Here is a 25,000-nt window from a genome sequence, read left to right on the forward strand (position 1 = left end):
CTGCAGATCTCCAACTTAGCTCCCACACCCTTAGACCAACCCATGCTGGGTGCTGCAGCAGAGCCGAGCACAGATGTGTGAGATGGCACTGGTCATGCTAGCTTGTGGGTGGGGGGTGGGGGTGGGGGTGCATTCCCTCCTGCAGGCTGTCTTCCCACCTCTGTTCATGGAACACCAAAGCTGGTCTGGAGCAATTGTCTGTAAAACAAAATCCCTGACCCCATGGACCTTTGCCCAAGCTGTGATAGGTTCTGCTCCTGTATTTTGAAATTTCTTCTGGTTTTTGGTGAGAGAGTCTTATTTTTGTGGAATTTAGCAGTGCTGAACTATCATCCTTTAGGGAGGGAAGAAAGCATATGCCCCCGTGCTTGCTGGTGTGATCATTTAGACAGAGATTTCCTCCTTATGCATAGTTTTTGGAAGACAACCAAGGAAGAATTTACACATGAAACCTGGCTGTTTGGCACAGCTGTGACTCTGAAATACGTTTAATGTTAAAGCCAGATATTCCTGGCTTAATGGACCATGAGGCTTAATGGCTCAGGAGAAATGTTCCAAAGTGTTGAGCAGCCCCTCCCAGTGGGGAGAAAGGGGATTTGGGGCAGGGAAGGAACGACAGTCCTGCCTTCTCCAAAAATGATTTCTGCAGAGAAGGAGAGAAGTATTTACAAAGGCAGGGCAGCCTGTCCAGAGAAAATTCAATTTCTGTTAGAAATGAGGCACTAAGGAGGCAGTTGTCCTCTGGCAGAGCATGTTTAAAGGAGAATCAGGTTCTTGGTAACCTGATTCTGAAACTTTGCGAAACCAGCCCATAGGTTGGCAGTGTTAGACAGGACAGAAACTAGCACCCTGACTTGGCGATGAAACAGGCCCAGCCCTGTGCTACCTTTTTCTCTTTTTTTTGGTCTCCTTTAATTGGGCAACTTAATCTTTCCCAAGAAGTTCATGAAAATCCCTGAAAACCAAGCCCAGGGCAGGCTTCGAAGTTTCAAACAGTGACTCACAGGAGGCTGAGGTGACTCTATCCTTCCTTGCGAGGATATGAGCCTGGTCAGACAAGGCCTGTCTGCGAATGTGACCATGTGGCCGAGGAGGCCACCTGAACTCATTCCAGAACTTTCCTTAGAGAGGAACCAAGCTTGAGAGCAGACAAGATTATTGCCCCACGTCATCTTGTGTCACTTTGGACTATTTCCCTCAAACTACTGTTCAGTGGTTTTGCAGCCCACAGAGGAGACTTGAGATATAAGACGGACATGGAAAGCCATGGATCATGTTTGTTCAGAATGAGCTCCCTTGACTTAGGTTCAGGAACTCCTCTTCTAAGGTAATGAAGTGCAAGTCGTTCGGTCGTGTCCGACTCTTTGTGACCCCATGGGCTATACAGTCCATGGAATTCTCCAGGCCAGAATAGTGGAACGGGTAGCCTTTCCCTTCTCTAGGGGATCTTCCCAACCCAGGGATCGAACCCAGGTCTCCCACATTGCAGGCAGATTCTTTACCAACTGAGCCACAAGGGAACCCCCTTCTAAGATAAGCAGCCTTTATTTTCTAAACAGACTGTATCTCCTTAGGTTGGATCGTTCTTTCAGTTGGAACTCATATTTTCCCTTAAAACCAGCAACCTAGACCTCTCACCTTTTGAGATGGACTGCTCTCCGTCTGTGGAATGTGTGTCTCTCATGATAAATCTAGTTCTTACCTAGGCGGGGAGAAACACCAAAAACTCCCCAGCATCACAGACGTAGAGAACGGACGTGTGCACGTAGAGGGCAAATGAGAGGGTGGACGAATTGAGAGAGTAGTATGCCTTGCCATGTGTAAAATAGCTAACTAGCGGGAACCAGCTATAGAACTCCGGGAGCTCAGCCCGGTACTCTGATGGCCTAGAAGGGTGGGATTCTGGGGGCAGGCGGGAGAGGGGACATATATATACTTACATCTGATTCACGTTGTTATGTGACAGAAACCAACACAACATTGTAAAGCAGTTATTTTCCAGATAAACTTTAAAAAAAAAAAAAGGTCACACAGGACTGTTAGCTTCTCAGAGCAGCCTCAGAAAGCCTATTTTATCTGTAAGGGAAATAAAGTACAGGCACTCACTAGTCTTGACGCGGGCCCAGCGCTTGCTGTTGACCTTGTTTTTGGGAGGAGAGGTTCTATGCATATCTTCCGCTTTCTTCTGCTGCTTTGGAAGTGCCCTGCCACAGGCAGAGCCGTGAGGCCTAGGATGACCCCCTGTGTGCCAGCCCTGTTCACTCCCGGGGCTGGAGCCCGCCTGCCTCTTGAGCTGAGATGGACTATCCAGCCTGGGGGAAAGGCCCACTTGGCCTGAAGGGTAGTGAGCTTTGGGGAAAATGCTCAGAGGTGGGGTCCATGAGCTGGGCAGGCAACTGGGGGGCCTTGGGGCGCAGTGAGGGGCTGGGGTTTGTCCTCTAAGTACACTTCTAACTGTGTCTTCAGGGTGACTTCTCAGAGGCACAGGTGCAGAACCATCTTGAAGGCTGTGCATGGAGAATGCCAAATCGCATCCCCTTTCTGCCCCTAAGGCTCCTCACCTTTGCAGTACTGGGTATTTTCTTACTCTTGGTTCAGTTCAGTTCAGTTCAGTTCAGTTGCTCAGTCGTGTCCAACTCTTTGCTACCCCACAAACTGCAGCACGCCAGGCCTCCCTGTCCATCACCAACTCCCGGAGTTCACTCAAACTCAAATCCATCGTGTCCGTGATGCCATTCAGCCATCTCATCCTCTGTCGTCCCCTTTTCCTCCTGCCCCCAATCCCTCCCAGCATCAGTCTTTTCCAATGAGTCAGCTCTTCACATGAGGTGGCCAAAGTACTGGAGTTTCAGCTTTAGCATCAGTCCTTCCAAAGAACACCCAGGTCTGATCTCCTTTAGAATGTACTGGTTGGATCTCCTTGCAGTCCAAGGGACTCTCAAGTGTCTTCTCCAGCACCGCAGTTCAAAAGCATCAATTCTTTAGCACTCAGCTTTCTTCACAGTCCAACTCTCACATCCATCATGACCACTTACTCTTAAAGCTATGCCAAAAAAAAAAAAATGCTGTGCCAATTCAAGTGGTTAGTCTTCACAGAAGTAGAATGATCACATGTGCACTTGAACTTCTCTCGGTTTGTTAGCGCCTTGCTCTCTGGAGACCCCTGTCAGAACTCTTCTGCCTCTGAGGCCAGGGTGGAGTGGGTGATGGGATCGTGTGAGGGCTGTGGCAGCTGAGAGGAGGGTCCTGAGGGGGCAGGGGTGAGCCTTCACGCTGTCGAAGGCTAAATGTACTGCTGTAGAAAAACACACTACGTCAAAACTGCACAGTGACAACAGCAAAGACGGAACACATCCCCGAATGGTGAGATGTGCTATAGTGGAAATCTTTGGGAAAGAAACACTGAGGAGGCTCTGCCCTCCCAGTGAAGTCAGGACCCAGCAAGGGAGGGGCTGGCTCCTGGCGCTGTCACCCTGAGCAGTATCTGTGTTCTTGGGGGTGATGTGGGTGTCATTCCTGTTCTTATAGCTGGTTGAGAGATCAGTCATCATACTGGCCCCTGAGTTAATCTAGCCATCAACGTTTCCAAGCTATCAGATCTCTTTGCCTTGAGAGTTGCAGTATTTGTTTTCACCTCAACTTTTTATTTTGAAAAACTTTAAACTTACGTAAAAGACACAATGAACCCCCTAAACCCTTTGCCTAGACTCACCAATGGGTAACATTTTACATTTGATATTTTTCCCTCTTGCACTTGGAGAACGTTTTTTTCTAAGCAGTTTGACGGTGAGAGGCAGACACCATGCTGCTTCACTCTAAATATATGAGCACCAGCCTCTTAAAAACAAGGACTTTCTCAGTCCTAACCACAGCACCTTTAGCCCACCTGAGGATCTGACCACGGGTGGAACACTAACTACCTGTGGTCCACATATAAACTCCCCACATGCCCCAGGCCTGCCTTCTGTCACCGTTGCTCAGCGTCCAGGATCAGTCAGGGCTCACACATCTGTTTAGTTACCGCGTCTTTCTTCTCTCTTTTATCTAGAACGGGTACCCACATTTTTGTCTCTCACGACACAGACATGTTGAGCAGGCCAGGTTAGTGGTGTCATAGAAAATCCCACGGTCCTCATGGTCTGATTGTTTTCTTATTTGAGATTAACATTTTTTTGCAAGGATATGCATAGGGGATATGCATGTGTCCTCACTACTGAGTTGCAGCTGGAGGTACAGAATGTCCGTTTGTCTACTGCTTGTGAAGTTAGGATGCTTTTAGACTATAGCATCATTCTCATGGATCCTCTTCAGTAGACACAGACACTGTGTACGTGATGCAGGATGTAACTTCTGTGAATACTCTCTTATTCCTTTCCTCTCAGCCCCTTCCGTCTTCTGCTTGGCACTTAGACCCAGAAGTTGACTCTTCTGTCATTTTCTATGTTGTTTTGTCCTGGCTTTGTCGGCTCCTTGCTGGGGTTAGGGAGGGCCATGCTGCATGCAGAGTGGATGGTAGGGCTAAAAAGGAGGCCTAAACCCTCCTGGGTTCAGCCAGTTTCAGCAGTGGGGCCCGGCACGACCCAAGCTGCTCCCTCCCTAGGATGTCACCTCTCGCCTCTTAGCAGAACGTCTGTCTTGATGCTGGGAGAACCTGTAGCTCTTTCTTGCACTTCAGTGGCTTTACAAGGCGTGACATGTGCCTGGTCAGAACAGCGGTGGGGGGCTGTGGGTCAGCCCTTGGCAGGCCACATGGGTTCTAGTTACAGCCTGACATGCCATGCTCACACACGAGGGCTTTTGGGCGTTTCCCAGCAGGCCTACAGCTGCTTCTGTTTCTCAGACCAGCTGAGATTCACTGTGGCTAATATCCCTGCCTTCCATGGAAGCATCCTCCTTGGGGATCCCTCTTATTACCTGAAGGCCTTCCTCCGCTTTAGCAGCCTGTGGTCTCTCACGTGATAGGTCTTTGATTTGAAGACATTTGGTCAAAAAGCAGCCTCACAAAAACTTGATGCTTTTAAAAGTTGGCTTAGAACAAGTCTTTCGTTTCTTTCACACTTTTAACTCATGCGGACTTTATTAAGCACTCCTCTAAGCCTGGTGGTGTGAGCATCTCCAAACACGAGGATGGATGAACAGAGTCCCCATTCCCCAAATCCAGGCTTTGTAGGGTCCAAGTTTCAGATACCAGGTAATTACAGGGAATATGATGCCTCAAAGAAAGAAATAGGAGACTATAGGCAATCAGGGAAGGCTTCCTGGACGAGGAGACTTTAAGGCAAAGCTTTAAAAAGAGCCATTATGGGCTTCCCTCATGGGTCAGTGGTGAAGAATCTGCCTGCCACTGCAGGAGACACGAGCTCACTCCTTCTTCTGAGAAAATCCCACACGCTGTGGAGCAACTCAGCTCAGGGGCCATAACTGTTGAGCCTGTGCTCTAGAGCCTGGGAGCCTCAACTACTGAAGCCTGCTTGCTCTAGAGCCCAGGATCCGCGACCAAGAGAAACCCCTCCAGTGAGAAGCCCAGGCACTGAAACTAGAGAGCAGCCCCTGCTCACCACAGCCAGAGAAAGCCGACGCCGCAGCGGAGATCCGGCACAGCCAGAAATAAGTAAGTAAGTTCTCAAAGTCCAATGTCTTTGAAAAGAAAACAAAACCACCGTGAAGAAGAGAATGAGAGGCTTCCAGAATCAGCGGATACGTCACTCTGAAAAGAGTGCCGAGCCCTCGGAATAGTTACATTTGAAGTTGGGACAATGTTTTGCAGCAGGTATCTTCTGGTAAATACTCGCTGCTTGAAATCAGAGGAACAGGGGAATATTTCTACTTTCGAGTCTCTTCAGCTGTATTTTTATTGGGGTTAGGGTTTTTGCCAGGGGTTCAGAAACAGTAGGGGCAGCTTTTAACACTGGATTCAAAATGAACCAGTTCTCCTATAGGTTATCATATACAACACTGGGGAGAGGCCTGGTTGATCCTGAGGGAGAAAGAGGAAAACTAGCTTTGCCCACCAGTGTTTGTTTAACCAAGCAACGCTGCTGATGAGGCTTCATCCCCGTAGCCGAGAGTGTCTTCTGACCTCCTTCCCAGGTTTCCCAGGTACTTCGGACTCCCTCGAACAGCAACATAAAAACCTAAGCTCTGGGATCTCATTAGAAAAATAACCTGAGCTGTCTCTTCCAATTAGAAGTCTCACTGGGGTCCGGGGAAGGGTGCTGTTGTTTAGAAAAGACAGCAGCAGCAGCAGCAGCTGCGGCGAGGGAAGTGGGCAGAGCAATGGAGAGTGCAGCCTGCCGAGTCCAAAGGGGCCACTGCTGGCCACTCCATGCATTGCTGGCATGGGAGGAGCTGGGCCCATGATTGCCCCACCTTCTAACTTTACAGAAATAGCTGTAAATTCTAATAATGTTTAAATGTTGGCAATTAACTCAAGAATTATTTTGGTTTTGTTTTTTAAAAAAAAAGGTTGGGCCAGATATCAAACCCTAACATCCAATCAAAACACCTTCTTGGCTACTGGAGGTTAGTTTGCTCCTCTGGTTCTCTGGTTGAAGGGAGATGTCATTCCATGTATCCTTCTGTGTCCTGGTTTCATCTTTACAGCTAATTAGGCAACTGGAAGGCAGAGTGCCAAGACTGTGTGAGCTTAGTCCATGCCAGAATTCCCTTTACATTGTACTTGAATGGTCTACAGCTTAAAGTTAATTGAAAATTAGCATCAGAAGAAGCCATGTGAAATCTGCATGTGTGAGCTGTGGCTGAGGAAACTGGCAGTCACATCGCTTTGCACCACCTGTGCCGTCTCGTGCACCTGAATTCTTTGAGCATCTATTGCTGAGAACACGCCGTCTCCCTTGTTATGCTTCCTCCTCTCTGACAGGAGATCTCTGATTTCTGCCGTGGTCACTGGGAAGCTCAGGACTAAGTGGAAGAGTCAGCCGCAGCAGCTTTGCTAGCCCCGTCTGCTTCCTCAGTCTGTCTCTGATCCCAGTCTTGTGTTTTCCGAAATGACCTCTGGGGGAGGAACATGTGTTTGATACAAAGGGCACCCTCTCTGCCCCACGGATATGGAACCGAGCCGTTGCCTTTCCTCCAGGAGGCACAGCACAGCCTGAGGTGCCGCAGTGGGTCTGCCTCTGGTGACCCTTCACACCAGTGACCCTGAGAACATTCAGAGTTGTGCAGCCATCGCCACTACCCATTCCCAGAACTTTCTTATCCTCCCAGACAGAAACTCTGTTCATTAAGCAGTATTGCCCCATTCACCCAACGCCAGTAACCCCTCTTCTGCTTTCTGTCTCTATGAATTTGCCTGTTCCGGGTACCTCATATAAATGGAATCATACACTTGTCCCTCTGTGACTGACTTATTTCACATAGCCTAATATTTTCAAGGGTCATCCGTGTTGTAGCAGTATCAAAATTCTGTTCCCTTTAAGGCTGAGTCATATTAGATTGTGTGTTTATGTAATATTTTGTTTATCTGTTCATCTATCAACAGACAACTTGGGTTATTCCATCCTTTGACTGCTGTGAATCATGCTGCTATGAACATTGGCTTAACCATTTTAGAGTGTACTGGTCCATGCTGTTAGCTGTATTCACATTGTCATGCAGCAGAGCTCCAGGACTTCTGTTTTTACCTTAGAGAACTGATAGTGTACCCATCAAACAGTGCCTGCTCCCACCCCTCACCCTCCAGCCCCTGGTAACCACCATCTTACTTTCTGTCTCTATGAACTTGACCGCCTTAGACACCCCATATAAGTGGAATCGTAAAGAATTTGTCTTTTTGTATTGCTTGTGTCCCTTAGCTTAATGTCTTTAAGGGTCACCCACGTTGTAGCAGGTGTCAAAGTTTCCTTCCCTTTTAAAGCTGAGTAATACTTCATTGTAGGTATATGCCACACTTTGTTTATCCATTCATCTGCCAATTGACACTTGGGTTATTTCCGTCTTTTGGCTATTATGAACAATGCTGTTATGGACGTGATCTACAAGGATCTGTTTGAGGTCTTGCTTTCAGTTATTTTGGACTTGTACCCAGCAGTGGAATTGTTTGATCACATGGGAGTTCTATTTTCACTTTTTGAAGAACTGCCATGCTGTTTTCCAAAGCAGTTGCACCATTTTACTGTTCCCACCAGCAGTGCACAAGGACCCCAGTTTCTCCACTTCCTCACCAACACCTGTTATTTTGTGTTGTTGTTGTTGATAGTAGCCATCCTCTTGGGCCTAAGGTGATATTTCACTGTGGCTTTGATTTATAAATGAGGCACCTTTTTGTCTGTTCTGGAATACTTGTTCCCTGTCTGAGCTTGTCTTGCACCTCTGGTCCCTTAACTGACACCTTTGGTCTTTTACAAAGACTCCGACTTCCTTGGCCTTCAATGTGGAAGCTCCAGTGCCTGGTAGGGAGCTGACTGTGCAGGGCATTGGAGGCCAAGGGAAGGAATTGAAGATGTGTTCTCAGTCTGCATTGAGAATGTGCCACAGACTGAGGGATAAGGCCACTCATGTGGGGTGAGAGGTGGCGAAGCGACAGCATTGACAGGGCACCCAGAGCATCTGTCCTGTTGGCCACCCTGTCATCCTGTGAGTCCCTGAACCGGGAACAGTGACAAAAGACAGCCAGGTGTCACCTGATCACTAGTGGGGCTTGTGTAAAAGCTGTGGGTAGAAGGCAGGAGTGTGGGGGGCTCCTCATCAGCCTGTGTGATACGTGCTGGGCTTCCTAAGACCAAGGAAAACATCTGTCGTTCTCTGAGTGTGAACAGAAGATGCCCCTGAGCTGCAGTCTGCATGTTAACTTAAATGCCTCCCTCTGTCTTCTTGATGCCCTGTCCTGTACTTGCATTGTGGTATCCATGCTTACTTTCCCCAGCGTGGTGGTGGACAGCTGGGAGAGAGGGCCGTGGCTTTTGCCACGTACACCTGTGAGCTCCCAGAGTTGAGAGTCTGGTATTCATCTCTGTACCCTGCTTCCAGCCTGAGGCCAGGGCTCAAAAGCTGGTTCAAGAATGAGAAAGACTGATCAGATCCCTACACTTTCCTCCTGTTCCCAGTAGCCCAGCGTACTCAGGACCCAGTCTGGTGGCACCTTCTCCAGGCCTGCTGTGAAGGCCCCTCCCCAGACATGTCCAGGATGATCATTTCATCAGGTGGGGCTGTGCTAGGGAAATCCTTATGAATGGCTGAACAGAGGCATCTTCCTTCCTTGCCCCACTCAGGAGCACTTACTCACACAGATAATTCAAGAGTGTGTGTTAGCTCCAGCCCAGTGTACCAGGAAACCCATCACCTCAAGGTACATGATCATTTGGAGAAACTTCTCCGGTTGTTAATGGAATTAACACACATTTCTGCAGCATATGTGGGCACTCGGGAGCACCACTCCTGACTCTGGACCTGTTTGTCCTGAGTTAGCGGTGGCACCTACCCTCCATCTCCAGAGTGCTTGTGCAGTGGGGATTGTCCTGTTGTCTGCAGCTCAGCACGTGATCCATACTGAGGACAGAGAACATAAGGTGCACGTAAAACATCTGCTGTTGGCAGTCTGTGTTTCTAGTCTTGTTGGCTCTTAAATATGTAATGATGTGGTGTTTAGATTTGCTCACTTTAAAAATGGCTTGTGACGGCCTATCCTGTGTTGGAGATAAAGTGAGGCAGAAGATCAAAGTCCCATCTTTCTTGACGCTTACACTTGAGTAGAGGACATGACCCACACCTACATCAGAGCGGATAATGATACTTGCCATGGAGAAGATAGGATCACAGGACAGGGACTGAAGGGGAAGAGGTGGCGCCCCGTGCCTCAGACAGAGAAGAGCTTGGAGAGGAGGTGGCATTTGAACTGAGAGCCGAATGTAAGAGGAGATTTGGGTGGAAATCATTCTCAGCAGAGGAAACAACAAAGGAAAAGGAAGCTTTAGGTCAGACGGGAGATTGGCATCTTCCAGGAATGGAGAGGAAGCAGGAGTATGAATATAGCATATGATGAGGCGGAAGATTGACAAGAGGAGACAAGGACCAGCGAGACCAGTGGTCCCCACCACGAATGCATGTTAGAGTTATCTGATGAGCCTAAAAATTTTTTCCAGTGCCGAAACTCCTCCCCTGGAGATTGTGATCCAACTGGCCTGGGGGGGCGTGGGGCCTGGACACTGGTGTTTTATAAAGGCTCCCCTGGGAGTTCCATGGTACAGCCTGGGTTGAAATGTCAACAGCATTGATCATGCAGTCTTACAGACTCTGGTGAGGAGTTTATACTTAAGTTGAATGAAGGGGAAGGCATATAATGGTTAGGGCCAGGGGAGTAACATGGTCTGGTTTATGTCCTTAAGAGACTCACTTTAGCTACAGTGTAGGGACTAGAGTTGGGAGGTTATTCAGGTGGTTCAATGGAGAAATGATGGTGGCTTGGACCAAGATTGGTGTCAGTGAAAATGGTCCGAAGAGGTCAGTTTGGGGGTGTTTTACAGGCTGCAGTCATATTGAATGGTGTAATGATACATAGAATCCAAAATAGTCTGAGGTATGCCAGCAAAGTTAGAAAACTCAGCAGTGGCCACAGGACTGGTAAAGATCAGTTTTCATTCCAATCCCAAAGAAAGGCAATGCCAAAGAAAGCTCAAACTACCACACAATTGCACTCATCTCACATGCTAGTAAAGTAATGCTCAAAATTCTCCAAGCCAGGGTTCAGTAATACATGAACCATGAACTTCCAGATGTTCAAGCTGGTTTTAGAAAAGGCAGAGGAACCAGAGATCAAATTGCCAACATCCACTGGATCATTGAAAAAGCAAGAAAGTTCCAGAAAAACAGAATCTATTTCTGCTTTATTGACTGTGCCAAAGCCTTTAACTGTGTAGATCACAATAAACTGTGAAAAATTCTGAAAGAGATGGGAATACCAGACCACCTGACCTGCCTGCTGAGAAACCTATATGCAGGTCAGGAAGCAACAGTTAGAACTGGACATGGAACAACAGACTGGTTCCAAATAGGAAAAGGAGTATGTCAAGGCTGTATATTGTCACCCTGCTTATTTGACTTATATGCAGAGTACATCATGAGAAACACTGGGCTGGAAGAAGCGCAAGCTGGAATCAAGATTGCCGGGAGAAAGATCAATAACCTCAGATATGCAGATGACACCATCCTTATGGCAGAAAGTGAAGAGGAACTAAAGAGCCTCTTGATGAAAGTGAAAGAGGAGAGTGAAAAAGTTGGCTTAAAGCTCAACATTCAGAAAACGAAGATCATGGCATCTGGTCCCATAACTTCATGAGAAATAAATGGGGAAACAGTGTCAGACTTTATTTTTATGGGCTCCAAAATCACTGCAGATGGTGACTGCAGCCATGAAATTATAAGTCACTAACTCCTTGGAAGGAAAGTTATGACCAACCTAGATAGCATATTGAGAAGCAGAGACATTACTTTGCCAACAAAGGTCCATCTAGTGAAGGCTGTGGTTTTTCCTGTGGTCATGTATGGATGTGATAGTTGGACTGTGAAGAAAGCTGAGTGCCAAAGAATTGATGCTTTTGAACTGTGGTGTTGGAGAAGACTCTTGAGAGTACCTTGGACTGCAAGGAGATCCAACCAGTCCATTCTAAAGAAGATCAGCCCTGGGATTTCTTTGGAAGGAATGATGCTAAAGCTGAAACTCCAGTACTTTGGCCACCTCATGCGAAGAGTTGACTCATTGGAAAGACTCTGATACTGGGAGGGATTGGGGGCAGGAGGAGAAGGGGATGACAGAGGATGAGATGGCTTGATGGTATCACGGACCTGATGGATGTGAGTTTGAGTGAACTCCGGGAGTTGGTGATGGACAGGGAGGCCTGGCGTGCTGCGATTCATGGGGTCGCAAAGAGTCGGACATGACTGAGCGACTGAACTGAACTGAACTAATTGTTTATATTACATTTGACTTTAAGGGGATTTTTTCCTCCAGCAAAATTATCTTTTAAAATACATCTAGTTCACATTAAAATTTTAATTAATTTTCTTTTCCTAAACAGGCCTTGGGTGTCTCACAATTAAAAATAACCCAGATTTTAAAGTCAGAATCAAATTATTAGAATTGCTTACAAGGCATTCACATGGAGAACAATATGGAGTTTGTTAAAACAGTTTGTTTTTCCTCTAATGGAAGAAGGTGGTATAAATTGCAGTGGTAAAGCCTGTTGATTGGTTATACCAGTCAGAAGAAAAAATCCTGATTATAAGCGGACTGAGGGCACAAACTGTTTCTTATACAGTTTCTGTTTTTAAACAACAACAACAAAACACCTAGTGTCTCTGCTCACTCTGGGGTTTGTTTTGTTCATTTAGTAGTTATCAGATCTTTTTAGCTAAAACTCTTTGTGAAATCAGTCCTTATCTGAATGACTGAGCAGGAAGGTTGACCAGAAGTCCCACAGCCCCTCCTGGGACATTTCTTCATTCTTCATTCGTTTCTTAGAGAAATTTGAGATGTAGCTGCTTTTCAGTGAAAAGTAAGAGAATGCAGCATGGCATGGCTATCTAGAAAATAGCCATGGTCTGAAACTCCTTAAAGCCTTTGCATTGGCCTCGGGCCTCAAAAGGTGAGGAGCCTGGGCAGTGAGGCTGCATAGTGTTAAACTTTGGCATCCAGCTCCACTGCTGTCCATTGTGCCTAAACAGGTTCTTCTCCGTAATCAAAACAGAGAGCGCTCATGCCCACCTTCCTGCTTAACTCATAACCACATCCGCTTGCAGATAACTGCAGTGACCTGAACTCGGAGTTGCAGAGGGTGCTGACTGGGCTGGAGAACGTGGTCTGCTGCAGGAAAAAGAGCGGCTGCAGCCTCTCGGTGGCGGAGGTGGACAGACACATCGAGCAGCTGACCACGGCCAGCGAGCGCTGTGACTTGGCCATCAAGGTAGGACCCCCCCCCCTCACCCCACTCCCTCTGTGTGACTCTCAGATCATATGAGGGAAATGATCAGATTCCTTTAATCTAAAGTGCTGTTTTTCTCGAATATCTATTAGGGGGTGGGTATTTCTAAAAAGGCCATTCAAAAGTTGGGCCACCAGGGAGAAGCTGGAGCCCTGTACATTTTTGCTGGGTTGAGTCACATCCGAGAAAGTCATTTGGTCAATAGTCAAGATCACTGTCTTCGCAAAAATGACTACTTCCTTGGAAGCTATGAGACTAATAGTATTGAACCATGTCATTTTAGTGTGGTTCATCATACAGCGTTCTGAGGTTGTAAGATTAACTTGGAAATTTTATTAAAGCTTTCAGGCCTCTAGGATATTATTTCTAGAGTTATCAATTCATGGTGCTAACAAAAGGCCTGAATGAGTCATCTACCGTGAGCATACTAGATTGGGCCTCAGTCCCGCCTTTGCTGTGCATTCACCTTGGGCTTCCCTGGTGGCTCAGATGGTGAAAAATCTGCCTGCAATGATACAAGGAGGGAGACCCGGGTTTGATCCCTGGGTAGGGAAGATCCTCTGGAGAAGATAATGGCAACCCACTCCAGTATTCGTGCTGGAGAATTCCATGGAAAGAGGAGCCTGACAGACTACAGTCCATGGGGTCACAAAGAGTCGGACACGACTGAGTGCCTTTGACTCGCTGACTCATCTTACTGCTTAGGGAGCACCAAGTGAGAAGAATTTGCTGTATCTGCACAAACTCACCTTGAACCATGGGAACATCAAGGCCTCTTGATACAGGGCCTCTGGTATCTTTATATTACTTCCCCAGAGCTTAGTGACCTAGGCACTAAGCTGAAAAGTTCACACTGAAAAGTCTGAAAGGAGCCTGTGTCAGGGGGAAATGTGATGTTCTCTGAAAAATGAGGACTAAGGGCCCAACTTTCTATTGACCGGAATCCTGGATTTCACAGAAGAGCTGTGGTATCTCGAGGTTAAACCATGATTCATGTTGATAATACATCCGTTTTCCCATCTTTATTCATCACAATCATAAATATATAGCTGATGTCATTTAGGGGAAGCAGCCACTAGTGTTTTTCTCTCTGGAATCTCCAGGCCCTGTATATGATTGTAATGTCAGCATGGGTACTAGCCCAACCCTTAGCATCAAGGGGGAGAGGAAGCCACAGGTTTCTGCCAACCAGCAAGGGACAGAGCAGGCCCTGGAGCAGGACTGAATAGGGCAGAAGTCTCTGATTTGAGAGGAAGGACAAAGCACTGCATGCGGAAAGTGGCAGCAAGATTTGGGTAACTGTCCTCATCAGGGCACCAATGTGAGCATCCAAGAGCAAGCACCCTGTGCCAGCTAAGTCGCTTCAGTCATGTCCGACTCTTTGCAACCCCACGGACTGTAGCCCGCCAGTCTCCTCTGTCCATAGGATTCTCCAGTTAAGAATACTGGAATGGGCAGCCGTTCAGTTTTCCAAGGAACATCCCAACCCAGAGATTGAACCCCACTCTCTTACACCTCTTGCATTGGCAGGTGGGTTCTTTACCGCTAGAGCCGCCTGGAGTGCCCTGCACCCTTAGGCCACTCATTTCTGAGACCTATTTCCTATCATATCTCTTCATTGCCTTCTACCCCAACAGGGTAATTCCACCTCTTCTTTCCAAATCATTTGAGGTGTGCTTCCTTTTCCAAAGCACAGTAATCACGAATGAATAGTTTCTGAAAGTGAGCAGAAGGAATTCTTCCTTTTCTTCAAATTTATATATGTTTCTTCTTCATTAAATACTGATGTTTTCAATGAGTTTAAAAAAAAAAAACTCTCCAAGTACTATCAAGATCCTATTCTTTTTAAGCTCATAGCTGTCCTGTTAATTAAATCCCTGCTGTCTTAGAAACCTCCACAATGAGCTCCCTCTTTTCTGTGTCACTGAGGTTTATTTTCATCTTTCGTATCTTGGGACTGAACCTCATTCACACCTTCTGGTTCTGATACGACCCTAAAACCTGGAAGTGGTGATGTGGCCCATCGTATCGCTAAGCTGGAACACGGGAAACCTGTGATTTAGGGACTTTCAAGTGAGATCTTGTATGCAGTCTGCAACTTCGCCTTTGCTTTATCAGGATCACTAACTGGCTTGCCATCTGGTCATGTGTATTCACCGACTCTGGAACGCGGGTGAAGGAGATAAATGTCTGCGTGGCTGTTCCCACTACAGACAGACTTAAATACCAGAAAGAAACTGTGTTTTTCTCATGAGGGGAGACTGCCGGGGAACACAGACCATAACCCAGGCCGTGACAGAGCCTCTTCTGAAAATGGGGAGAGGGTGACTGGGGGGATAGCCCATCTTGAGTACTTTCTGCAGGGAAGTGACCGTGGAAGCCACCCCTCTGTGGACACTTGTCCATGACCAGCCTGTGTTCTCCCCTTCCCCTTTTCCTCAGGGAACTCACTTGCCTTGTCTCCGTGGCTCTGTTTTCCAGACAGTGGAGGAGATCGAGGGGGTCCTCGGCCGGGACCTGTACCCCAGCCTGGCAGAGGAGCGGTCCCGGTGGGAGAAGGAGCTGGCGGGGCTGAGGGAGGAGAACGAGAGCCTGACGGCCATGCTGTGCAGCAAGGAGGAGGAGCTGCACAGGACCAAGGCCACCATGAACGCCGTGCGGGAGGAGCGTGACCGGCTGCGCAGGAGGGTGAGCGCCGGCCCCTGGCGGGGAGGCCGGCCCGCAGGCCGGCTGCTTGAGCCCCGGGCGCCCTGAGGGTTCGGTGGCATTTCTCCTCTTGTGAATCACCATACCTTTCCGGGTATGAAGTCATTCTTGAGAGTCGTCTGAAAGTGCTGAGGCGGGCAGGTAGGATTTTTTTTTTAAAACACTCTTCTCTGCAACCAGCAAATCTTCGTGGATGCTAAAATTTATCCTGGCACAGTGATTCTCAGCCATTCTCTGGGTACTCACATCTTCCCCAAGCTCAGAAAAAAGGTTCTAACTTTAAGGTAGGCAAATAATTTATAATTTGCAAAAACATAAAGAATTTCCACTTTGCAGTTTCTTGTGGTCATGTTTCTTTAGATTTATAGTACCTGCTCTCGTATATCCATACTGAGCCTAATATGAAATGTCCTCTAGACTCATTAAAGTTAATGTGAAAAAGTCACTCAGTCATGTCTGACTCTTTGCGACCCCATGGACTATAATCCATGGAGTTCTCCAGGGCAGAATACTGGAGTGGGTAGCCTTTCCCTTCTCCAGGGGATCTTCCTAACCCAGGAATCAAACTGGGGTCTTCTGCATTGCAGGCAGATTCTTTACCAACTGAGCTATCAGGGAAGCCCATTAAAGTTAATAATCATATATATATCTCTGTGTGTGTGTATGTTCTGAGTGTGCGTGTGTAATTCCTGGTAGTCACCTCTGCCTGCTAAATGGCCCTATGACCCAAACAGGTTTGAGAACCACTTTGTTTGGTGGTTGGTTGGAAATACAACCATTACTAAAGGAGTTGATGTTTCAGGATAAAAATGTTTGGCAGAGTTGGTAAGCACTCACTTTTCCAAAGACAGAGTTTTTTCTTAGGAACCCACAAGTATTTCTTTGTTTGGCTGTTAATTTGGTCTGTCATTGGACTGGAGGTGAAGCAATGAATTCTTCAATCAGAAACAGTTCCCTTTGAACTTCGCTTTGAATTACTAGGCCTGCTTTATTTACTCTTTCTCCTTTGTGGCAGAATTAGAAGCTTGCTTTCTGTTGTGCTCTGACTGGTGATTTTGCGCACAGAGGAGGAGAAAAATACATCTTGGTCTTGCCATCGCTCTTTAACTTGCTTCACGAAGATCAGTGTGTGTACACCATTCTGTTTTTAATCCCCACACAGTTTTCATACTTGCCATTGTGTATGAATATAAAAGAAAGCCCTATTTTTGAATGTTATCAACTCTTTTCCTCATTTATGGCTATTGCCAGCATTTCCTAATGCTCATATCTGAATGTTATTTTGTCTAAACTCACATGCATAAGCTTATTTTCAGAACCCAGCTGTATCAGATGCCAGTCCTGGCAACGGCAGGTGTAAATCATTGCAGTCAGCAAAGACTTTATCTGGGCAAGCTGAGGACACTTCCTTAGTGCTAAGGCCCACAGCACATGTAATTTCCTGGGTTACACTCCCTGATCATTATGACTAATGCCCTAATTAGGTGTGCTTGCTTTTAGCACGCACATTCTGTTGGTGCTTACTTTGTGAAGGAAATGTTGGTCTTAGGCCTAATTACATACTGTGGTTTAGAATAAGTTTCCTCCCCGAACTTGAGATACTGAAGCACAAGACAGCACTTGATTGTGACTAGCAAAGGAGAAAAAACCAGTTTCCCTTCACTGAGTATTCTCTCCAGCTCTGGAGGTCAGTCTCAAGGACAGCAGAGTCTAATGGTGTCACACTCTGTGCCAGGGCTCAGTGACTGTTTGGGGCCACAGCGTGACGCCCTCAAAGCCACTGTGAGTCTCTGGGAAGTTACCTACACTCTCTGTGCCTCAGTTTATTCTGCTATGAAATGGGGATAATAATATTACCCAGTGCGGGAACACTATGTAATCCTCATGAATTATCTAAGCGCTTGACTAATGCACGGCACATAGCAGCTGCTCAGAAACTATCAGGAATTGTTTGGGGTGAAGTCCAGAGTTACCTGTTTAGCAGTCTGGAAAGATTAACACCATACCACATTTTTTCCCTAAGAATCCGTATAGATCTGAATTTGTAGAGAGACATTGAATAACTGCATGGACACACAGATACACATACATTGTACTCAAAACTTTTATTCTGATCACATTTATTATCTTGTAAATTCTGTAGTTAATACAATTTCATATCAATGTGTATGTTTATATTTTAATTACCTCCAAATAAAAATATATTAGGGAACTTGTATGTCTTCTTCAACTGGAAATTCCCAGTTTGTATATGTACCCATGAATTAGATTTATTTCTCTTTATTCAGAGACAGTTGTGGGTGTCAGAATCTCCTCAAGGCCACTGAATGCCGGTTTGCTAGATTTTACATGCTGGATGGACTTCTGCCTACCATGACCCAGTGTATTTCATTTCCCTGAGGAGAAATCTGTCTTTTGTGGCTGGTTGTCTTCTCCTCATGATGTACAGCTCTGAGGAATGACTGAGGTTTGGTCAGTTCCATCCTTGTGGTTCCACGTGATAACATGGCTGGTTTGCCTTTGTTGTCTTTCTGGCCACTCAGAATCCACAGTTCATCAAAGTTGCCTGGAAATGAGTTGTGTTTGTTTTTTTTTTTTTCTTCATTGCCCACATTCACTGTATAGAATTTGAACTGATCAGATCAATAGGATTGGTACTTACCCCCTTGCCTGTAATTAAACAGAGTGCTCTCGGTAGATTTTCTGAGCCTTGTACATGATTTAATTAAATTAGACCTTTAATGTCAGTGAGCAGATTGGGCTACTTGGCAGAGCAGTAACTAAGGAATAACAGGCAGACAATTTTTATTATTGGTCCCAGCTCATTATTAAATGAGATAATCATTTATTTCTGCATGCTCTGTAATAGAACCACTCATTTCCTCATGTATAAAGAAATGAGTTTAATTTAGGCAAAGTAAAATTAATTACCCTAGAAAGGGAAGCACTTGGCTTTTCATTCATTTATTCATTTTGTAAACATGACTGGTCGTCTCCTCTGTGCTGGGCAAAGGGAATATATTGATGAACGGGATATAGACTCTGGCCTTGGGGATGTTTGGCAGACAGGCAAGTAAACAGGTGTTTACAATAGTTGTTGTTGTTGAGTCACTAAGTTGTGTCCAGCTCTGCAGCCTCATGGACTGCAGCATGCCAGGCTTCCTTGTCCTTCACTATCTCCCAGAGTTTGCTCAAACTCATGTCCATTGAGTCAGTGATACTGTCCAACCATCCCATCTCATCTCCCTTTTCTCCCCCTGCCTTCAGTCTTTCCCAGCATCAGGGTCTTTTCCAATGAGTCAGTGCTTCACATCAGGTAGTCAAAGTATTGAGCTTCAGCATCAGTCCTTCCAATGAGTATTCAGGGTTGATTTCCTACAGGAATGACTGGCTTGATCTCCTTGCAGACCAGGGACTCTCAAGAGTCTTCTCCAGCACCACAATTCGAAAGCATCAGTTCTTTAGCACTCAGCTTTCTTTATAGTCCAACTCTCACATCCATACATGACTACTGGAAAAACCATAGCTTTGACTATGTGGACCTTTGTTGGCAAAGTAGTGTGTCTGCTTTCTAATACACTGTGTAGGTTTGTCATGGCTTTCCTTCCTAGGAGCAAACACCTTTGAATTTGATGGCTGCAGTCACCATCCGCTGTGATTTTGGAGCCCAGGAAAATAAAGTCTGTCACTGTTTCCACTTTTCCCCCTTGTATTTGCCATGAAGTGATGGGATCGGATACCGTGATATTAGTTTTTTGAATGTTGAGTTTTAACCCAGCTTTTCACTCTCCTCTTTCAAATCATAAGAGGTTCTTTACTTTCTGCCATTAGAGTCGTATTATCTTCATATATGAAGCTGTTGACATGTCAACTGAAAGGGAGAAGGAACACAGAAGACACCCTGAGAACTCACAGAAAGGATCAGCCTCTCTCAGTTATGTATTTTTTTTTTTACCTACTTGTTTAGGTCAACTGCCATGTAACATAAATGGTCAGTGTGTTCCTCAGATAGTTCAGTAAAGCAACTGGATGTGACCACAGGCTCATGAATCTGTGTCCCATTGAATCATAGCCTTGAATCTGAAACAGGTGACACACATTCCTTCTTCAGAACGTCCTGCAGTCAGTTATATTTTATTATAGCAAAAATAGATTAATATAAATCAGAACCAGCCAAACTAAGAGACACATAGGTGACGTCTGAAAGAGGTCTGAAAACAAATCTCCCAGCTGTCTTCTTCCCCTGGAGTCCTAAAAGCTTTGCACTGTGATGTGTGGCCACAGACAGAGGTTTGCCAACCAGGGAAGTTCAGCCAAGCTTTAAAATCTAGGGTTCTTATTGGAGCTGAATTATGTAAATGTGATTGACTGAATCCTTGGCCTTTGAACTCATTTCCCAGTTCCTTCTCCTGGAGGGGTATCAGGCTGATGCCTTGGGGCTGCCTTTGTGAGTCTGCAGGGGTGGCGCTGCGCTGCACCCCTGTGGCCACTCTCGTACAGAAGGAGCCTTGTGGGTGTGAGGGTCCAGCACAGCCCTGCTCGGGCCCCTGTGCACACGCAGGTGTGGCCCTCGTTCCCGGCACTGTACTCAGCGTCCTCCTGTGTGAGCCCGAGACCCACCCCTAGAGCCACCGGTTCCGGATCCACTGGCGCCTGTTTCTGACTACTGCGCTGCTTCTGAACACCCAGTCGAACCCGCCTTCGGTATTCGCCCAAGTTATCTCCAAGGGAACTCGACAATCAGTGTTCATGCTTAAGGGGGCTAGAGAGAGAGAGGAGTCTAAATTAAATGAAAAAGCCTGCTGAGAAAGATTAATGACCTTAAAGGTTGACCATGTGTTTTATTATATCCTTCTTTCTGCTAATTAATTCATTTATAATATATACTTCTTATTAGGCTGCCCACCTCTACTGGGAGATAAGAGGTGGAGCGTCAGGCTGAGGTGTCCAGAGCCTTGTCTGCCTCCAAAATGGCCATTCACCGCATCTCCCATTGTAGGCTACACTGGGCCTTTCCTGGTGGCTCAGTCGGTAAAAAATTCACCTGCACTGCAGGAGACCTGGGTTCGATCCCTGGGTTGGGAAGATCCCCTGGCGGAAGGCATGGCAACTCACTCCAATATTCTTGCCTGGAGAATCGCTGTGAACAGAGGACCCTGCAGGCTACAGTCCGTAGGGTCGCAAAGAGTCGAACACGACTGAGCAGCTAAGCACAGCACAGTAGGCTACATCAGTGTCGCTCTGAAATATTTAACTAAAAGTCAGTAACAGCGGAGATATTTCTGGAGGTGAAATTGTTGACACTTTTCAGAGGTTAAATAAAGCTTCCTCTCCGTTTTGCCTTATTTGGCCTTAGATCTCACGTGACCTCTTTCCACTTTGCCTCCCGCTCTGTGATACTTTTTTTGTCTGGATATTGAAAGTACAGGACTGCAAAATAGTATTTCATGTTTACTGTGAATTTTATTTAGATTATAGTGAATGCAGATCAATTTCATAATAGTTATGGGGGCAGGGAGTAAGGACCTGTCTAGATCAAAGGGTACTTACTTTTACAGTGCTGTAGTTTATTTTTCTAACAGATGTATTCTTAGTTATGTGTTGTTTAATATATAGAAATAGATACATAGAAGAGGAGCTAATATGCTAAAATATTAAGAGGCCAAGTCTAGCCCATGAAAAGAGTCATATATGTTCTTTCTACTTTTCATTAATTTTCAAATTGAAGAAACAAAAAGTAAAACATGAATTATGGAATGTGATCGGCATCTCCCAGCCTTAATAACTTGATATCCACACAGAAGCAGTTTTTCTCTTTTGTCCTTGATGGAAATTTGTTCATATCTTACCTTTTCTATTTCCTCTTAGGAGTTTCTTTATATGAGGAAGAAGATGCCAATATTTGCTAAGTTCAAATTCATAAAATACTTATTAAAAAAAAAAAAAAAACAGCAACCCTGAGCTGAGAGGAGGGTGATCTGGTCCAGTCTTCTCCTTCCACCTCAGTTTGGGGGTCCCAGCTGGCTCTTCTTCTGTGTGACTGGAGAGGATAGGATACACGGTGGTAACAAACTAGCCTCTATTTCCTGCTTGCACTGCACAGCCAGTGCAGGTCTGAAGATGAGCACATAGCTCTGCTCTGTGTGTTCCCTCAGGAACCCGGGGTGGTGGTAGCCTGTTCCCTAAAACATCACTGGAACAGACTCCTCCTCATCTGAATGCTTCTGTTCACAGCCCATGGACCCGAGCTAGACAGACGCTCCACCTTACCGGAGAGGGGCTGAGGAATAGGAAGGAGCAGTGTGTTCAGCAGCAAATGCTCCCGGTGACTGATTTGCTTTGAGTGTGATACCAGGCAGACTTGGAGGGGAATGCGGGTGCCAGAGAATCAGGCGGTTTCACGCATCCATCCTGGAGTGGCTCAGAAAAAGTGTGACAGCGCCACTGGGAAACTCTTCCCAAGGGTAAATGCTCGGGCCCTTCCATGAGCTATGAGTCAGTGAATGGGCTGTAGGACCCTCACACACTTCCCCGTTGTGACCCCAGCAGAACCCAGACAGTAAGCGGAAGGCAGCATCCTTCAGTCACCCCCTGTGTGTGTTCCGAAAGCCTCTCCAGACATCTTTACCCACTCCCCACAGGTGGAGTGAAAGGAGAGAGAACCCCCCACAGCCTTTCTGGCACTTTCTATTCATGCCTCACCCGCTTCTCCAAGGGCCACGGTGTGGTAGTGACGAGCCCTGCATCTGAGACAGGAATGGTTCCCACCCCTGTCTTCCACTCATCAAGGTCACATGAGTGTAAGAGGGGGTGCAGAGAGGGCTCTGCGTGTTCCAGAATCTGGGAGGACACAGGATCCCTGGGAATGGAGAGGCAAGGAGGCATTGCCCGGGGTGGGGGAGAACTTCCCGTGCTCATCTGTTGAAGGAAAAATAGTTTTATAAGGTGCCACCTACCAATGCATTTTTTTTCAGTGCCATTTTGATTGTTTATTTTTAAGGACCTGTTAATAATATTGATAGTACTAACATTCTTTAACCACTTTTAGACTAAACAAACCCCTCTTGTACTAAAAATAGATACCTTTGAAGCAAAGCAGGATGGTAGAGCCTGAATTATAATGCTGAATATGTTTTGAGCATTTACTAGTGATGAGTGATGATGTATGCACATCTCATTTAACCTGCACCGTAATTCTAGAAGAGGTCCTATTATACCCTTAGACATGAGAGGCCCGCGGAAGTTTAATGATCCTGGTCTATGCTGACGTTAACTCTTAACACCGAAACTTAGGCTCTGGTAGCCTTGCCGTGGGATGCAGCATTCACTTTTCTGTTGTTTGGACTCTTTCCTATGTTCTGTCTGCTTTTCCCCATATCATCTCCTGCTTCTACCCAGATGGGAAGTAAAGCATCCTCTTTTACATAACGTGAATGGCAGACTCCTTAGGGCATGACACATCAGTGTCCCTGGTATTCCAAAACAAAACCAAGTGAAGACAAAATAAGTTTGTTGCATAGAGAAGAAGTTGTCTGTGCACATATTTATCTTGATGTGAGCTTGACAGAACATTTTTGGCAAAACCTGTCTCCCCTCTTTTCCGTAGTTAGAGGAAGTTTCAAGCGAGATCCATGGCAGAGAACCCACAAAACTCTGATTTTCTCATGTCTTCTTTGAAAATAGTTTCTAAGTGGGCTCTGTGCACACCTGTGCCGTGGAAATTGTGAAGCAGTCTTTTTAGTTGTGGGTACCAGTGTTGGCTTATCCATCCCTGTCTCCCTCCTTCAGCCTCCACTCCAGTGAGGAAGTCCAGCTGGTAAAGGCAAGCTCTTGGCTGTAAAGCAAGTAGCCGACAATATTTGTTTGAAAGCTGGTCAGAAATTAGGAAGACTGCCAAAGCACTGACCTTTTCCCCCGATGCAGCCACTTAGATAATCCGGTCCAGGTTCCTTCGTGGGCTTTCAGACAAAAGAACAAGGTATACCCATCACCCTTCAGAGAACAGAAATGCAGCTGAGTTTGCTTTCCTCCTTATGTTCTATAATCTCTTCCTCTTCTGTTTCAGCTGACCCAAAATTGCCATGAACAATAAAATACTATTTTGCTGAAACAAATCACATTTGTAGGAATAAGTGTATATTTTCTATAAGTAAAGTCTGCTTTCTCATTTGCTTGAGGGCTCCGAGAAAGAAAAGTCTTATAAAATCTCCAGTGGGAGACAGTGGTTCTCTGCCAAACACAGCCCCAAGCCCGGCATCGAAGGAGGCTGCTTTCTGAGGCCTGCCCATGCTCACCACCGCAAGCTCATTCAGTAGAACTTTTCCAGCTCAGCGGTTCTCAGCCCTGTCCAGTGTACAACTCATCTGTCTCCACCAGCTCCATTGCACAGCAAAATTATGAATTACAACCTAATTGTCTGAAGTTACAGCTGCCCAAAGACCACTGCTCCATACCATCAGCGGAACACAGACTTGTTCCTTTATGGCTAATAGCAATGCTTCTCCTCCTGCTCTGGAGTCCAGTGCCACCTCTCCTCCCTGCCTGTCACTCATCTGTGCCCCACGTTCTCAGCTGACTCCATCAGAGGGCTTGGGCGTCTCTCTGAGCCCCTGCAGTCGTCCTGGGGGAGCGCAGGCCCAGCAGCTGGCCCTGCTTGCAGCCACCCTCACCTCCCTCTCGGTGAACTGAGCCCTTTCTGGAAGCCCACTGCTGTGATGCCTCAACAGCTCCAGCCCGACTCTCCGTCCTCATCAGCATCTGGCTGCTACAATCTCTTATGCCCCTGAGCAAGCTATCTTTATATTTACTTCCTTTCATTTGTTTGTTTTCATCTGGCCTGAAGGGCCCAGAGATAAGCTAATTACATCCCTCTGTTAAAGCAGACACATTGACCGTGAAAAGGCCTGCTTTTATTTATTGCTTTTCTCTCCCACTCTTTCTCTCATTTTACGTATGTCCTTATACACAGTGTTTTTTGTGGTTTTCATTTACATCCATTGTGTTGTGCTGCAGACTTCTTTCTCTGTTTTCCTTGAGCACTCTGACTTTAAGGTCTGCCCGTGGTGCCACGTATGTGTGAGGTCTGACAGCCTCCTGAAGTTCTGTAGTGTCCCCACCACATTTTCCATGCCCAACGTCCAGACCTCCCACTGCCGCAAACAGTGCCCCGGGGCATAGGCCATGCCTGCGTCCTCTTTGGTCCTGTGTGGATATTTCTCTGGAATGCATGGCCAAGAGAGAGGCTGCAGAGTCCTCACAGGCGCCTCATGGCACGTGCGTGTGCGTGAAAGTGTGCAAGTGTGCCCACTCTTTCTGACCCCATGGGCTGTAGCCCGCCAGGCTCCTCTGTCCATGGGGTT

At 46.4% G+C, this 25,000-nt stretch overlaps 1 protein-coding gene across 1 annotated transcript in view; it reads left to right on the top strand.

Moving 5' to 3' along the window:
• Positions 1-25,000, top strand: part of MCC (MCC regulator of WNT signaling pathway) — a 309,233-nt gene that overhangs the window by 220,200 nt on the left and 64,033 nt on the right. Inside the window, exons 5-6 of the mRNA XM_052646856.1 lie at positions 12,754-12,917; positions 15,417-15,623. Of these exons, the coding sequence (XP_052502816.1) occupies positions 12,754-12,917; positions 15,417-15,623 (371 nt within the window). The remainder of the gene's footprint in view (positions 1-12,753; positions 12,918-15,416; positions 15,624-25,000) is intronic.

This window comes from Budorcas taxicolor, chromosome 10, assembly GCF_023091745.1.
Source record: "Budorcas taxicolor isolate Tak-1 chromosome 10, Takin1.1, whole genome shotgun sequence".
In the NCBI taxonomy this organism is placed as follows: Eukaryota; Metazoa; Chordata; class Mammalia; order Artiodactyla; family Bovidae; genus Budorcas; species Budorcas taxicolor.